Source organism: Scophthalmus maximus, chromosome 14 (assembly GCF_022379125.1).
Source record: "Scophthalmus maximus strain ysfricsl-2021 chromosome 14, ASM2237912v1, whole genome shotgun sequence".
Classification (NCBI taxonomy): Eukaryota; Metazoa; Chordata; class Actinopteri; order Pleuronectiformes; family Scophthalmidae; genus Scophthalmus; species Scophthalmus maximus.
In genome coordinates, this window is record NC_061528.1 from 8,170,052 (window position 1) to 8,182,834 (window position 12,783).

Below are 12,783 nucleotides of genomic sequence, written 5' to 3' on the forward strand. Positions count from 1 at the left end.
CGGTAGTGCTGCTCATCTACATGGCTTGAATATTTAAATATCTGAATGATGGCGTGTGAGTTGGGAGGGTGTTTGCTAATTTACCTCCTGACAGGCTGGTCCTCCTCCTTACCCACTGGCTCAGGCCTCTCACCAAGTGGTGGGCTATTGCCACGGGTGTTGCGAAGGCTGCTGCCATGGCAGCGCAGACGGTCGCTCTCTCGCGCAATGTCGGATGCATTTTGGATGACCAACTGGTCGTAGGTTTGCAGCCCCATGTCTTCTGCCCCCTGCAGGAAATGCTGCACGCTGCCCTCGTCTTTCTGCTGTAATGACTGCCTGCGATGAACCCGCTGTCTGGCCAGCCAGCCACGCACAACTGTGACATGACAAGGAGATCAAGATAGAGGTGTCGGAGACGGAGAAGAATATCTAAAAGAACATCTTCATTGTTGGTTTGTTATTTTCGGATATTTACCTCTCTGACATGTGATGATCTTTTTATGGAGCTGGTAGCAGCGGTCGTTGAGCTGGTCTGCCTGCCAGTATCTCAGGAATACTTTACTTCTGCCCATCTGCACAAAGGAAACAATTAATAAATCAAATATAAACGCAAAAGCATTGAAACATACTACTTCATCATCAGCCTCCATGGGAGAAGGCAGCAGACCCTGTGAGGCTGTTTACTTTTGGAAATCTCAGAAGAGTGTGATTTGCTAGTTGAGCGATGGGAGAGCAGTGATGCAGCAATGGTGATAGGTGGGTGTGGAGGCTGGGTTTGTATGTTGACACTGCATTCACTTCCTGAACTTAGGGGGGATTTGGGGGATGACAGAGGTCACTCTACACCAGATGCACTGTGGGGTGACATACTTCCACAGACACTATTCAATCCAACACACTACTTATTTGAGTGGTGTGTGTGTGTGTGTGTGTGTATAGCAGGGCTGTATGAAAAGGTGGTGGTAGGGCATTGTTGAGGAGTGTGTTTGCGTGTGTGAGGCAAGAGCTGATGTGACCTGTAGGGTCACACACTCAGACACAACAGCAGTCTGGCAGACAGGACAGAGGGGGAGGGGTGGGGTGGCGCAAAAGGATCCATGCTGCTCTCTGTGTGTGTGTGTGTGTGTGTGTGTGTGTGTGTGTGTGTGTGTGTGTGTGTGTGTGTGTGTGTGTGTGTGTGTGTGTGTGTGTGTGTGTGTGTGTGTGTGTGTGTGTGTGTGTGTGTGTGTGTGTGTGTGTGTGCGCGCGTGTGCGTGCGTGTGCATGCGTGTATGAGTGTGTGAGAAGAATTATGATGAGGTGGGACAGCTGGAACGGGCTGTCAAAGATTCCATGGGATCTTTCAAATAGAGGGTCAGGGATTGAGTAATTTGGCAAATCTTTTGTTATTGATGGAGGCTGAGAAAGAAGAAGGACACACACAACACACACCCACACACAAACAAGCCTACCTGCCATCCCTGGAGTTTGGACTGTTGCAGAACTGAGCGACATCGCTCTTCTGGTGACAATTTCTTCTTGTTTCCCAAAGTCGGGACGACAATATCTCTGTATCTGAAACAAAGATGGAAATAGAGAACATCAGAGCAGCAGAGCCAAAGGATCTCACAGTGCCAAATTCAAAAGTTTTGCACGACAAGGCGGCACCGCCTCTTTTTAGAAACAATGGGTTCAAGGGTCAGTGGGGTCATACGGCAGACCAGCCGAACAGCATCTGTTCCTATTGGTGTTTCCCTGGGCAACCGTTGCTATGAATGGTCAGCTGGATGGAGACAGTGGTTTGTTTGTGCCAGTGATGGTAGGGGAGAAAAGGAAAGTGAGCTATCTTGATACAGAATTCACAGACAGAAACTACAAGGTTTAGGTACATATATTTATATGTACCTAACTGTATATATTTTTTATATTGTCTGAATTATGAATGTGCAGACATTCATAATGTAACTGACTTCATTAGTCAGTGGAAACTGACTAATGAAGTGAAACCTGCCAATTTGAATGTCTGGAACAGATAAGAACATGCGGCTGGAATGAAAAAACAAAACATTCTCCCCTTCATAGTTACTGCGATTACCTCTGAAGGGCAGTTAAGAGCCATGTTCCTCCTGCTGCAGGACGACTTCATGGCCACAAAGTGAGAAAGATTTAAAGATGACTTTTCACAGCAAATTATTTGATACAAAATGAATACATTAATGACTCCTCCATTACATTAAAGTCTCCATGACAATAAAGACTCAGGAGATGGAGAAGTTTGTCTATTTTACATCAATATGAAGTCAGAAAATGATTTCATTTAAATGATGCATTTGCAACCAGTAAGATTAGAGACGATAAACACTTATACCTGACTGGGTTACATTCAACACATGCACAGGGCATATATTGCCCCAATGTTTTCAATTTCGAAATTGAGTTAGGGATATATAATAGTATATACTGTAACAGCACATATCAGTCATTTTTTGAAATAAATAGGAATGTCAAGGAACCAAAATACAAAAAAAACCCTGAACGTCATAATCAGTTGCTCAGTGCTTTTTGTCCGGCGGTGCTCACAGTCTGTTGTTTTATCAACGAGGGGCAGAGTCGGACGATAATATCACACATCGGATGAGACGACTTTAACAAGCAGATGGCTGGAGGCATAAACCACCTGTATTGTCAATGTTGAGTAAGCGAGTGCGCGTGAGGAGAGGGGTCTGTCTGAACTCTCCCTAACCTTCACTCTGTATGGTAATACCAGTCCCGCAGACAACACACGCTGTCCCCCGGAGCCCATAAAACACAAAAGGAACTCTGTAAACCCATGACCTTTCCTATGAGGATATCAAAACCATCGTTGGTCCCTGCTTTTACAAGACCCAGGGGGGCTCCATGTCGAGCCAAAGAAGTGAAATAAACCCTTTGATAAGAGTTGAAATGGAGGGCTGCAGGGCGCTAACGTGACGGAGGGGCATCAGTGACCACCGTTATTGAGCGTCACTAAAGTGATAAAGTGACTAAAGTGAAGGCAACTGGAAATGAAACCACTCATTTCCTCTGTGTAGCTGCTCTTGTCCATCTGACAAACTTTTAGTTACCACGTCCTCAAAGCATATTGGCTTTGTTCAGTCATGTACATTCACCCCGGGAGGGGGTCGGACTGAAATGATGGATATTCTTCCGCAGGAAACTTAATAGCCTACACATGTGTGTTTATCCATTAGTGGAAGGTGATGATGAGGACCCACTGGAAACAAGCCATTTAGGAAATATGACCTATATGCTTGTCAGCTGCATTTGTGACATGCTCTATGAATACTGATGCCTCTCTGTCACGCACTTTCTAACGATGCACGTTGAAGCGAGGGAAGGTATGCACATGGAGGGCTGGGATTAACAGTAACAAGGTTCAAGTGGTAGTGTTTGACCCTTACACATTGCTAGAAAATAAACCTGGCCACAAAACACATAAGGTATCATAAAAGACAAATAAAATCAACAGTAAAATAGATTTCCTCATAAATCATTCTGGTTACCAGGACACTAATGTAATTCGCTTCAAGGGGCCTCTGTGACTCAGTGAAGTGGTCTGCACGGTCCCAGTGTGCAAGCGTGTATTTCAATGTGCACACTGGTGTGTTTGTGTTCTCAAGAATATAGCAACCTCAAGATTAATTGTTGATTTATTGGCCAGTAATTTTCGTTAGGCAAGGCTCAGGGCCCGTTTTAGAAAAAGAGAGAGTGAAAATGGAAAGGAGAGCTACTTAAGACATGCACTGATGTCCAGTCAACGTTTCCTGCCAGCCCCCTTGTAAGATTTTTGGAAAATGTCAGTGAGCCGATGTACTGTAAGAATACAGCAGTAAAAATCGCAATGCATCTGACTCTGTCAATCTCCGGCTGCGTTTGTCATGTGTTAAAAGGAAAACTCAAAAACCAAATTTTCCTGAGTTAATGTCTAAAAACAGCTGTACAAGTGAAGCTTCTAAGAACCTTAAGGCCTTTTCTTTCTGTCCGGAGTTTTGCTAATCTGAAAACAGCTATAGTATGTGTGCACATAACGGAAACAGGCAGAGAGAAAAAGAAAAGAAAATTAAAATTAAAGACTTAAATGAAGACACTAAAAAGAAGAAAGAAGTAGAAAAGGTTGGGATCGGGAAGACAGAATATGTGATAAAAGTGAGACGTTGAGTGAGAAAACGCTCTGCGAAGACAGCAGTGTAGCTCGCCCACGCTCTGCAGCATCTCCCTCCTCTCTGTGTTCATTCATCGGCCCCGTCTGTGCTGAGAGCAGAGCAGGAGAGACAGAAAGATATGAATGGCCGTTGGGCTGACTGGTGTCTTTGTGAGTGGCAGCCACTTACATTAAGCATGGCCTTAATATATTAAAAGCAGAAAAGGGGGAATCACGTCAGACATAGCCACACACAAGAAGTCCATTTGTATGAACACAACAACTACACAGAGCACGTATGCACACCAGTGCTAGGCAGTTATGTGTTACTGTTTAAAGCGTTACCGTAATTTGATTAATTTTTCTACAATACATAGGATTTTAATTTGAAATTTTGTGATTAAATCACGGTTGCCAGTCCCAGTAGACTGACAGACTATACTCCCATAGAGTATTGGTTCAAGGTTTCGAAGAAGCATTTTATGAGGTGGAAGAGTGTGTTGATATCATCTCTTTGTGTTCGGTCAACAGACTGGTCTGGGTCATATTAGCTCAGTGCAGGGACTGGAAGAAAAAACTATTTCAATGAACCTCAAAGGTGACATGTTTTGTCTGCCTCCTCCATGCTCTGCCCAGACACCACAATTTTCCTATCGGTGTGAACGTGTCTGACTCTGACAATCTCCTGCTTCATTCATCATACGTGAACGGCAAACTCTGAAAAATGTCCGGACCGATTATCCGGAGTTCACGTCTAAACATAGCTGTGAGGCTTCTACAAACCCTAAGGTTGTTTCCTCTTGTTCTATTCCTGCAGATGCCACTCCGGTCAACAGAAAGTTCACTAATCCCGCCTCTGCCAATCAAGGGGGCGATTTAGTTTCTTCTAGTTTCATCCGGTATAAAGTGTTCGGCAATAAGTGAGGAACCACCCTGCCGTCACACTGCCTGTTTGTCCACCTCCGAGTCATCTCTGCCCCCTCTCCACACCCCCTCTCCTGCCAGGAGGAATACATCAAGGAGGCACTCGTGGTGGGGTTCATGCATCCACCCACTGCACCAGCTGGAGCAGGTTTCTTTGTTTGTAAAACAATCATGGTTCTCTAACCCTACTGAATATTGTATCCTGTCTATATCACTGAACTATATCGCTTCAGATCACCTCAGGGGTGCTTCCATTTTCTCATATGTGAAAGAGAAGTCAGGGAAACCAGCCTGCGATCTCTGACAAGATCAATGTTACAATGAAAATCATCTTCACCTACTGTACGCCTGAAACAGTTCACTGAAGAATAAACACAGACTATCGACCTCATATGCTCTGGTTCATGCCCAGCCCAACGGTTAAGTTTCCCTTGTTTGGCAGCCAGCTGGCCCTTGTGATGCTCAGTTATCTGCCGGTCACACCCGATGCTCACACAGAGATTATCACACAACACATGGCTGCTTAAAAAAATATATGACAGTAACTCACAGACTCACATACACATGCTCAGACACACATAGTGCTTTAAAAAAACTGCGTTCACAAAAGCCTCACCAAGAATCTTTCAATTATAGCTTGAACAACGAGTGTTGGCTCTACAACCTATTGGATTCAATTCAATTCTCCAGATTCGATTTTCTGCTCTGGTTTTGCCCTCGCGAAAAAGAGTTTCACTTTCAGTTTGTGTGTATTTGAGCAAAATCAAATGTATGTGCGGATTGTACCTAGAATAAATCGACCAGTTCCACAATTTACAGTGCTTGGGTTGTAGCTTACTCTTTTTCCTTTGCTGGTTAAGTGTAACTTGACAGTCGAGTGGAAAATTCATTTGGGACGACAAATATCACCAGAAACCCTCCAGTTTACAAAATAAGAGTGTGAGCCACAGTGTTTGTTGTTCTTTTGCATTTGCTTTTCATTGCTTAAATTAGGACTAGCCTCAGTATCATTCATCCTGTTTTCTCTTCATTAAAGAATAGGACAAGAGATGTCTGGATGCTGGATGTTTTTTGTACTTGTGTGTGTGAGTGAGATGATGTTTACAGCCGAGTAGTGGAAACTTTTTTGGGGGGGGGGGGCCGGTTCATGTGACCAGCTTTGTCCTCTCCTATTATCTGGCAGGAATGTTTGCGTTAATCCCTTTATCCTCAAAAAGAGAGAGAGCAAGAGGCTGAGCGACGGACTGAGGATGGGAGAGAGAGAGAGAGAGAGAGAGAGAGAGAGAGAGAGAGAGAGAGAGAGAGAGAGAGAGAGAGACTTAGATAAATCCTCTCAGTATTCCACTGATTCTCGGAGTCAGAAGAACAGGGAGACAAACTAAACGTGAGGGACAGAAAGTGAGACAGAGAAACAGAAGAGGGGTGGTGTGACAGAAACACATTACTCTCTCCGCTTCTCAACAAAAAAAGGGGAGAAAAAAGGGAGACAAAAAAAAGGGCCGGTGAGAAAGAGTCAAGGAGTTAATTAACCTGACGACAGGGAAACTAAGGAACATAGTGCAGGAGTAAAGGAAGAGATGACAGTGGTACTAATGTCTAACATTTAAGTGTGGGACATAGTGACCTTACACACAACTGACTGGTAATGTGTGTCGGCCTGACATGGGAAATGTGATAGTGACATTCATCAGCTGCGGTAGACTCCCGTAAGACTCTGAAAGGTTAAATTGTACTTCTAGGTTTCCGTGAATTGTCAGCTTGTCAGCCACCAGTCCAAAGTTTTAGAACACACACATTTTTTTCAGCTGGTTTTTAAAAAGAACACAATTAAATGTTCAAATCAGAGACACATAATTGATTGACAAATTTAAAAACAAGGAATTGTGGACACTGAAGTTCATCCAAATAAGTTGAACTTGCCGTGTGGTTTGCTTTCACCTTTTGCAAAGTTCATCGCAAACCAGATTCATGGAGTTTAACTCTGAAGACTGAGCGTCTCTACCATCATGTGAAGTCACCAACTTGGTCTGCTCTTCTAATGTTTTGGGTTTTAGGAAGAAACCCCAGACCAACTCCTCTGACTAACTTTGTTAAAGGTATAGTCTGTGATTCAAAAAAATCCAGCGACTATCTCCTCTCAGCCCCGCTAGCTGTCATTTCTGTGTATGCAATTAAATGAAATGAATAAAAAAATGGTCTTCCTATACAGCCTTGACTTAAATTGGCTCAGTGAGCCACACACTTTTTTTTACCCCTGACCTCTCATCAAAGGTTTTTTTAATGGACTCAAACTGCTGACATTGGAACAAAAGAAAAATGGGGGTGTTTTAACATTTTGACTGATAGTGTATAAAAATGAGTGAGACAGACAAAGAAGAAAGAGCAGTGGTACAACCCATCATCATTCCCCTTAAAGAAGAAGAAGAAGACCATATGAGGTGAATGAATCTACACACAGAGATAGAGCAATGACTTCAGAGGACGACTTATGACAATCGCAGCACGTCGTAACAACACGACTTGCTCCGACACTGACCTGCTGAGGAAGCCTGGGAAGGAGAGGCGGACCGGGTATCCATAACGGATCATGCGCACCATCTCAAGCACCTCGATGTACTGCAGCTGGGTCGACACATGGAAGCTGTCAAAACTGTCTGGCTGACCACTGGCGTTGGGACGCACACACTCCACAAAGTGGGGAGTGCAAGCCTGCAGTTTGCTGATCACCTCTGACAGCGAGTTCTGAAAAAGGGAAAAGGAGAAAGGATACAGTCAAAGGCACTCACCAGTAACTTTACAACCAGAATACCAGACATGAATAGCAGATTCAATAACATGCCCTGATCGACAATATTTATTAGTGTTTGGGTTGGGAGAGCACTCCGACTTGTACAGTAAGTATTACAGAATGAAAGGGATGGCTCCTCTCTGGCCCTTTTCTTTTGATGTCGTAACTTGATTTGCGAGCCCCAGTGATTGGAGTGAGATCATGCTTTGTTTGCGACAAAGTGGTCTGATTTTTGGGAGGTGTTTTTCTACTCTGAGGGAAAAGACAAAGAGCTCTTTGCTCGGTCGATGGCTGAGTGAGTGCGAGGGAACTTTCTTCCCAGCCCTGAATTCAAAGATGCCACATTCAAGGTCACAACCCCTGTTCAGACCTGGCATTTAACATGCATTTTGGGTGATCCTATTACGAGTGTTAGACTCGGAGCACATAAGTTCACACCTGGCATTAGAATGCATCTCCACCTGACCAGATCTCGCCTCTCCGCTCTGTATGCAAATACACATGACGTACATCATTTCTGTTTACACAAAACAAATGTGTTGTCATTTTTCTGACTATGACAGATTGGTTAGTGTGTGTGTGTGTGTTTGTGTGTGTGTGTGACTGAATGAGAGAGAGAGAGAGAGCGGGGCAAGGAGCGGCACAGCTAAGTAACGTTTTTTTAATTATTATTTGAAAGATAAAAAAATAAAAAAAATCAATATGAGGCATTCGATGTTGATATAGTTGGAGGCTGGCACAAATAAATCAATGTATGGGAAACAGAAGTAAAAGTACATCTATGTGTCTGAGTGATCGGATCTCAAATGCGCCTGTGGTTAGAGCCGTCCACGTGTGATCGGATCACGGCAACAGGGCCACAGGCAAACGCACACATGCACATACCAATAAACACTTACATCTGTGTTTTTGCCACTCAAATTGACGTCAGTATATACTCTGCATACCGTTAGGTACAATGCTCAGCACCTCACCTCATCTTTGAACGTCACTACAAGCATTCACATTCCCTCTAAACATGCACACACACACAAACTGGTGTGCACGGCACACAGTGGTTGTTGTTCATTGTTCATTCATTCATGTGGCGGGCTTCATGTTTGGCTTGGTACAGCATCATTTTTCAGCCCACTCTCTCCTTCCCTGGCATTCCCTGAGGGACTCATCGACCACAAGCCCACAACTCTGATTGTGCAACACACTGGCTTCATTCAAACCGAAGGTACTGCTTCTCTGAGCACATTTCAGCCTCCTTGCATCACCAGCAGACACTGAACTGCTCCCCTCTAACTGAATATTATTGTTAATTTACATAGTTATGAACTCACAGTATTCTACACTCAACAGATCTCGGGGTTACACTGTTGGAAAATCTGTGTTTTGTGTACGAGTAAGAATAATGATCAGTGTTATGAGGGAGTGAGTGTGCGATAATGCATCAACCAAAAAGAACTAAATTCTAAATTGACTAAATTGTAGGAAATGGATATTCAGTAAAAAATAAAGACAAAGATGAAATTAACTTGGTTTCATCTGATTTAAATCATTAAAACATTAAATCAAATTTTTCTATTGACTTTCCCCAGTTGAGGGATGTTGTAAATGTGGTACAGTACCAATAAACAGACGCTTAGACAAAGACAAGCACTATTTCTAATGCCAGGAATTCATTAGGTAAGTATAAGACAAAACTTGGTTTTCCAGACAAATTGCTTAATTGTAGACTTGTGGCAGCTATTTATAACAAATATATTTGAAACAGAATATGATTAATGCCAATTCAGTACAGGATCAGATGGAGCTAAAAACCTGTCCCAGCATGCACTGGGCAAGAGGCACAGTACAAAGTGTACAGGTCAGCAATCTATTGCAGGGCTAACACACAGACAGACAAACACATTCACAACTGCTGGTGAAGGACAGTCCCGTCACCTGACCTGGATGCATTTTGAAAGTGGGAGGACACTTGTGTGCAAGAAAAGCCCATGCAGACTTCAATGGTTCTCACCCTCAGCTGGACAGCCACTGTGACGGGTCCACACCGCTCGAGTCGTCGGAGGAAGGAGCTCGAGCCTTTCTTCTTCAAGACCTGACAATAGAAAGAGATATGTGGAAAAAAATATTATATAGCTGAAGAACATGGTAAATATATACAACATCATCATCACCGATTATCATCATCAAACTTGGCTGTGTTTGGAGGGAGTTTTTACTAACCCATTGGAGGTCGTATCGCAGAATTGTGATATTGGACTATATAAATAAAATTGACTTGATTTGAATCATCTTATTTACAGTCTTACACGCAAGGCAGTACTGCATTATCACTTAATGTTACCGTATACGGTTGCTGGGACAGACCGGAAAGGTGAAAGAACCAGAGGTCTGGCTCTAGATGTCTAATTAAACACAGAGACAGCGAGCAGGATAACCCTGGAGGTAACACAACCAGCAAGTCCTTCCACTCGCACATAAGGATGGATAGACCGAAGAAGGACACTTAACATAAAACAACGGATGTTACCATATCTGTGATTTAAGTTTTTCTGATTGTCTGTCATGGGAAAATGTTCAGAGTGTGGCCATGAGTATGCATGCTTGTGGATTTTCTCTTTGCAGGGCTAACCCCCCAACTCAGATTCCCAAAAGTGAATATATAGCACAGTGGTGGGAAGCATCTTAAATTAGACTGTTGTTTTTTCCCAAAATACTATCCCTGTTTTCCCACAGATCGACACAGCAGTCAGTTCCCAGTTGAGCGATTATCTCACTTTCTGATTGTGTCACTTTCTTACAGACGGTGTTCCCTGAAGTCATCAAACCATAGTTTTAAAGTGTAGTGACCAAATATGTGATTCACGTCTAGAAACCAACTGCTAAAAATGTATCTGTGATGGAAAATTCAAGTTTTGATGCTCAGCTGCAGTTGAATGAAGCTGCAGGTACAGAGCAACACATCATTGTAGCACTGGACTCATTACACAGTGCACTGTACCTTGGTAAGGTCATGGTACCGCCGAGGCTGTTGGGGGACAGAGTTGGCAGTGAAAAGGGAGGCTGATGGCTTCCTGTGGAGCAACGAGGCAGCTTTAGGCCCCCTCAGCCCTATGCGGCCCTGAGCTGCTGGCACCAGAGACCCAGTCTGAGTCAGCTTGGACTGGAAGAGCTGCTGCAGTAACACACTCTCACTGGCTGCCGGGCACAAAGCACATAGAGAGAGGAAAATAAGGGAGGCAAAGAAGAGCGAAAAAAGAAGCAACAGCATTGGTGGAAGTAAGGGGGTGGAGGAGAATATGGAGAGAGAGAGAGAAAGAGAAAGAAAGAAAGAAAGGATGTAAACAAGGAAGCGAAGAAGGATAAGAGGAGCAGTGAGGGCGGCGAGGACACAAAGTTAGGCAGCACGTAAACAATCGGTCGGGCAACAAGAGGGGGTGGACTATGCCACTCGACGACACGTGCAGTGGTCCACAACAACAATGAGCTCATTCAGAAAGCCAAACAACATGTGTGTGGACGTGGGCGTGTGAAAGGCTGAGGAAGAGAGAGATGGAGAGAAAGAGAGAGAGAGGAGGAAAGGATGAGAGGGAGGCGTACTAAGCAAAGAAAAACAAACACAAGTTGGACTCATTTAAGGACATAATTACACACAGCTCGAAGGGCAACTGTCTTTTCATTTAGGGCAATCATCGCCACCATCTGAATATTGACTTAAATTCAAAGCAGGAAGGAGGGGATGGATAAGAAGAAACCACATTGTATGTTTTTTCGGTGTGTGTGTGGATTAAAGGCAGCGAGGCATCTCCTCAGTCAGCGGAGGGATAACGGCCAAGTGTGAGTGAAGGGCTAGCTTTGAGAAGATTAGCCTCATCATGGAAATTATAGCAATTAGGCTGCTGGACGCACGGCGAGCCTGGCAGCAACACAACGGCTGCCTGTGTCGTTGTGGACCACAACACCCCACATCTGGCACCTTCTATAGACAATATACACACAGACGGCGCTGTTTGCTGCATATGGGATGAAACACACACACAGAGGAACAGAACCGCACTTAGACAAAGAGTGGTTTTGTGTTCTGTTAGTTTAGACAAGAGTGCATCTCTGTGTTCCAAGTGTGCTCTGACGCCACAATGTGCTCATACGTGTGTTATTGATTGGGTACTTACACTTCATCGTAAACAAGAGATTCTGAGGAAGGAGGTCTTTGTTTCCTGTGAGAGATCCTGTGAGGTCATATGAAATCTGGTGGAAAAACAAATTATGAAAATCATGGAAAATTCACTTCAATATTCAACCAGTACACTTCTTATATGCTACATAACAGTTATAAATATGCCAGTTTACATTGATGGTGGTGGAATAAAACATTTGGAGGAAAATCTTCTAGGATACATACATACATAAATGTAACATAGACAGACCTGCCCAGCATAGTGGCTGACAATGAAGGCAGGGCCCTGATCTTGAGGTGGGGGGTTTCCATTGCCATCCTTCGTGGTGAGAGAAAGGCCGTGAGTGGGATTGGCGTCCAGCTGGGTTGACAGCCTCTTGTACAGGGTCTGTTCTACTGGCCGCAGGCTCTGGCTCTCCTCATCCAACACACACAGCAGTCCCTGAGGTCTCTGGAGGAGGATCAAATAAATGCTCATATGATATTTATGTCATTGGTACTGTAGATGTTGTCCCTTTGATATCAAACTGCTGCAGTCATATTCATTTGTTTAAATGTTATAATAGGTGAATACATCTTAACCCCTGGGCTACCAGAAAGCTCATATTATAGTCTGATTTATATTTTAGTTTCTTATACAACATCAGTTAGGGAAAAAGAGAAACAGCAATTTGATTTTACTCAACTTAGAGTTGACTTGAGTGATTTGTATTAATTTACCCATGTGATTTTCAAGCTTTTGTCAAAGCTCTGAACAGA

The 12,783-nt window shown here is 43.7% G+C and overlaps 1 protein-coding gene across 4 annotated transcripts in view; it reads right to left on the bottom strand.

The window, feature by feature from the left end:
* Positions 1-12,783, bottom strand: part of myo16 (myosin XVI) — an 82,361-nt gene that overhangs the window by 15,675 nt on the left and 53,903 nt on the right. For all 4 annotated transcript variants that reach the window (XR_004784343.2, XM_035604283.2, XM_035604284.2 and 1 more), the window contains exons 23-30: positions 12,275-12,475; positions 12,020-12,095; positions 10,849-11,045; positions 9,862-9,942; positions 7,602-7,807; positions 1,434-1,536; positions 458-554; positions 85-358 (exon numbers count right to left, since the gene is read on the bottom strand). Coding sequence is in view for 3 of the 4 variants with exons in the window: in XM_035604283.2 (XP_035460176.2) it covers positions 85-358; positions 458-554; positions 1,434-1,536; positions 7,602-7,807; positions 9,862-9,942; positions 10,849-11,045; positions 12,020-12,095; positions 12,275-12,475 (1,235 nt within the window). In the remaining variant the exon portion in view is untranslated. The remainder of the gene's footprint in view (positions 1-84; positions 359-457; positions 555-1,433; positions 1,537-7,601; positions 7,808-9,861; positions 9,943-10,848; positions 11,046-12,019; positions 12,096-12,274; positions 12,476-12,783) is intronic.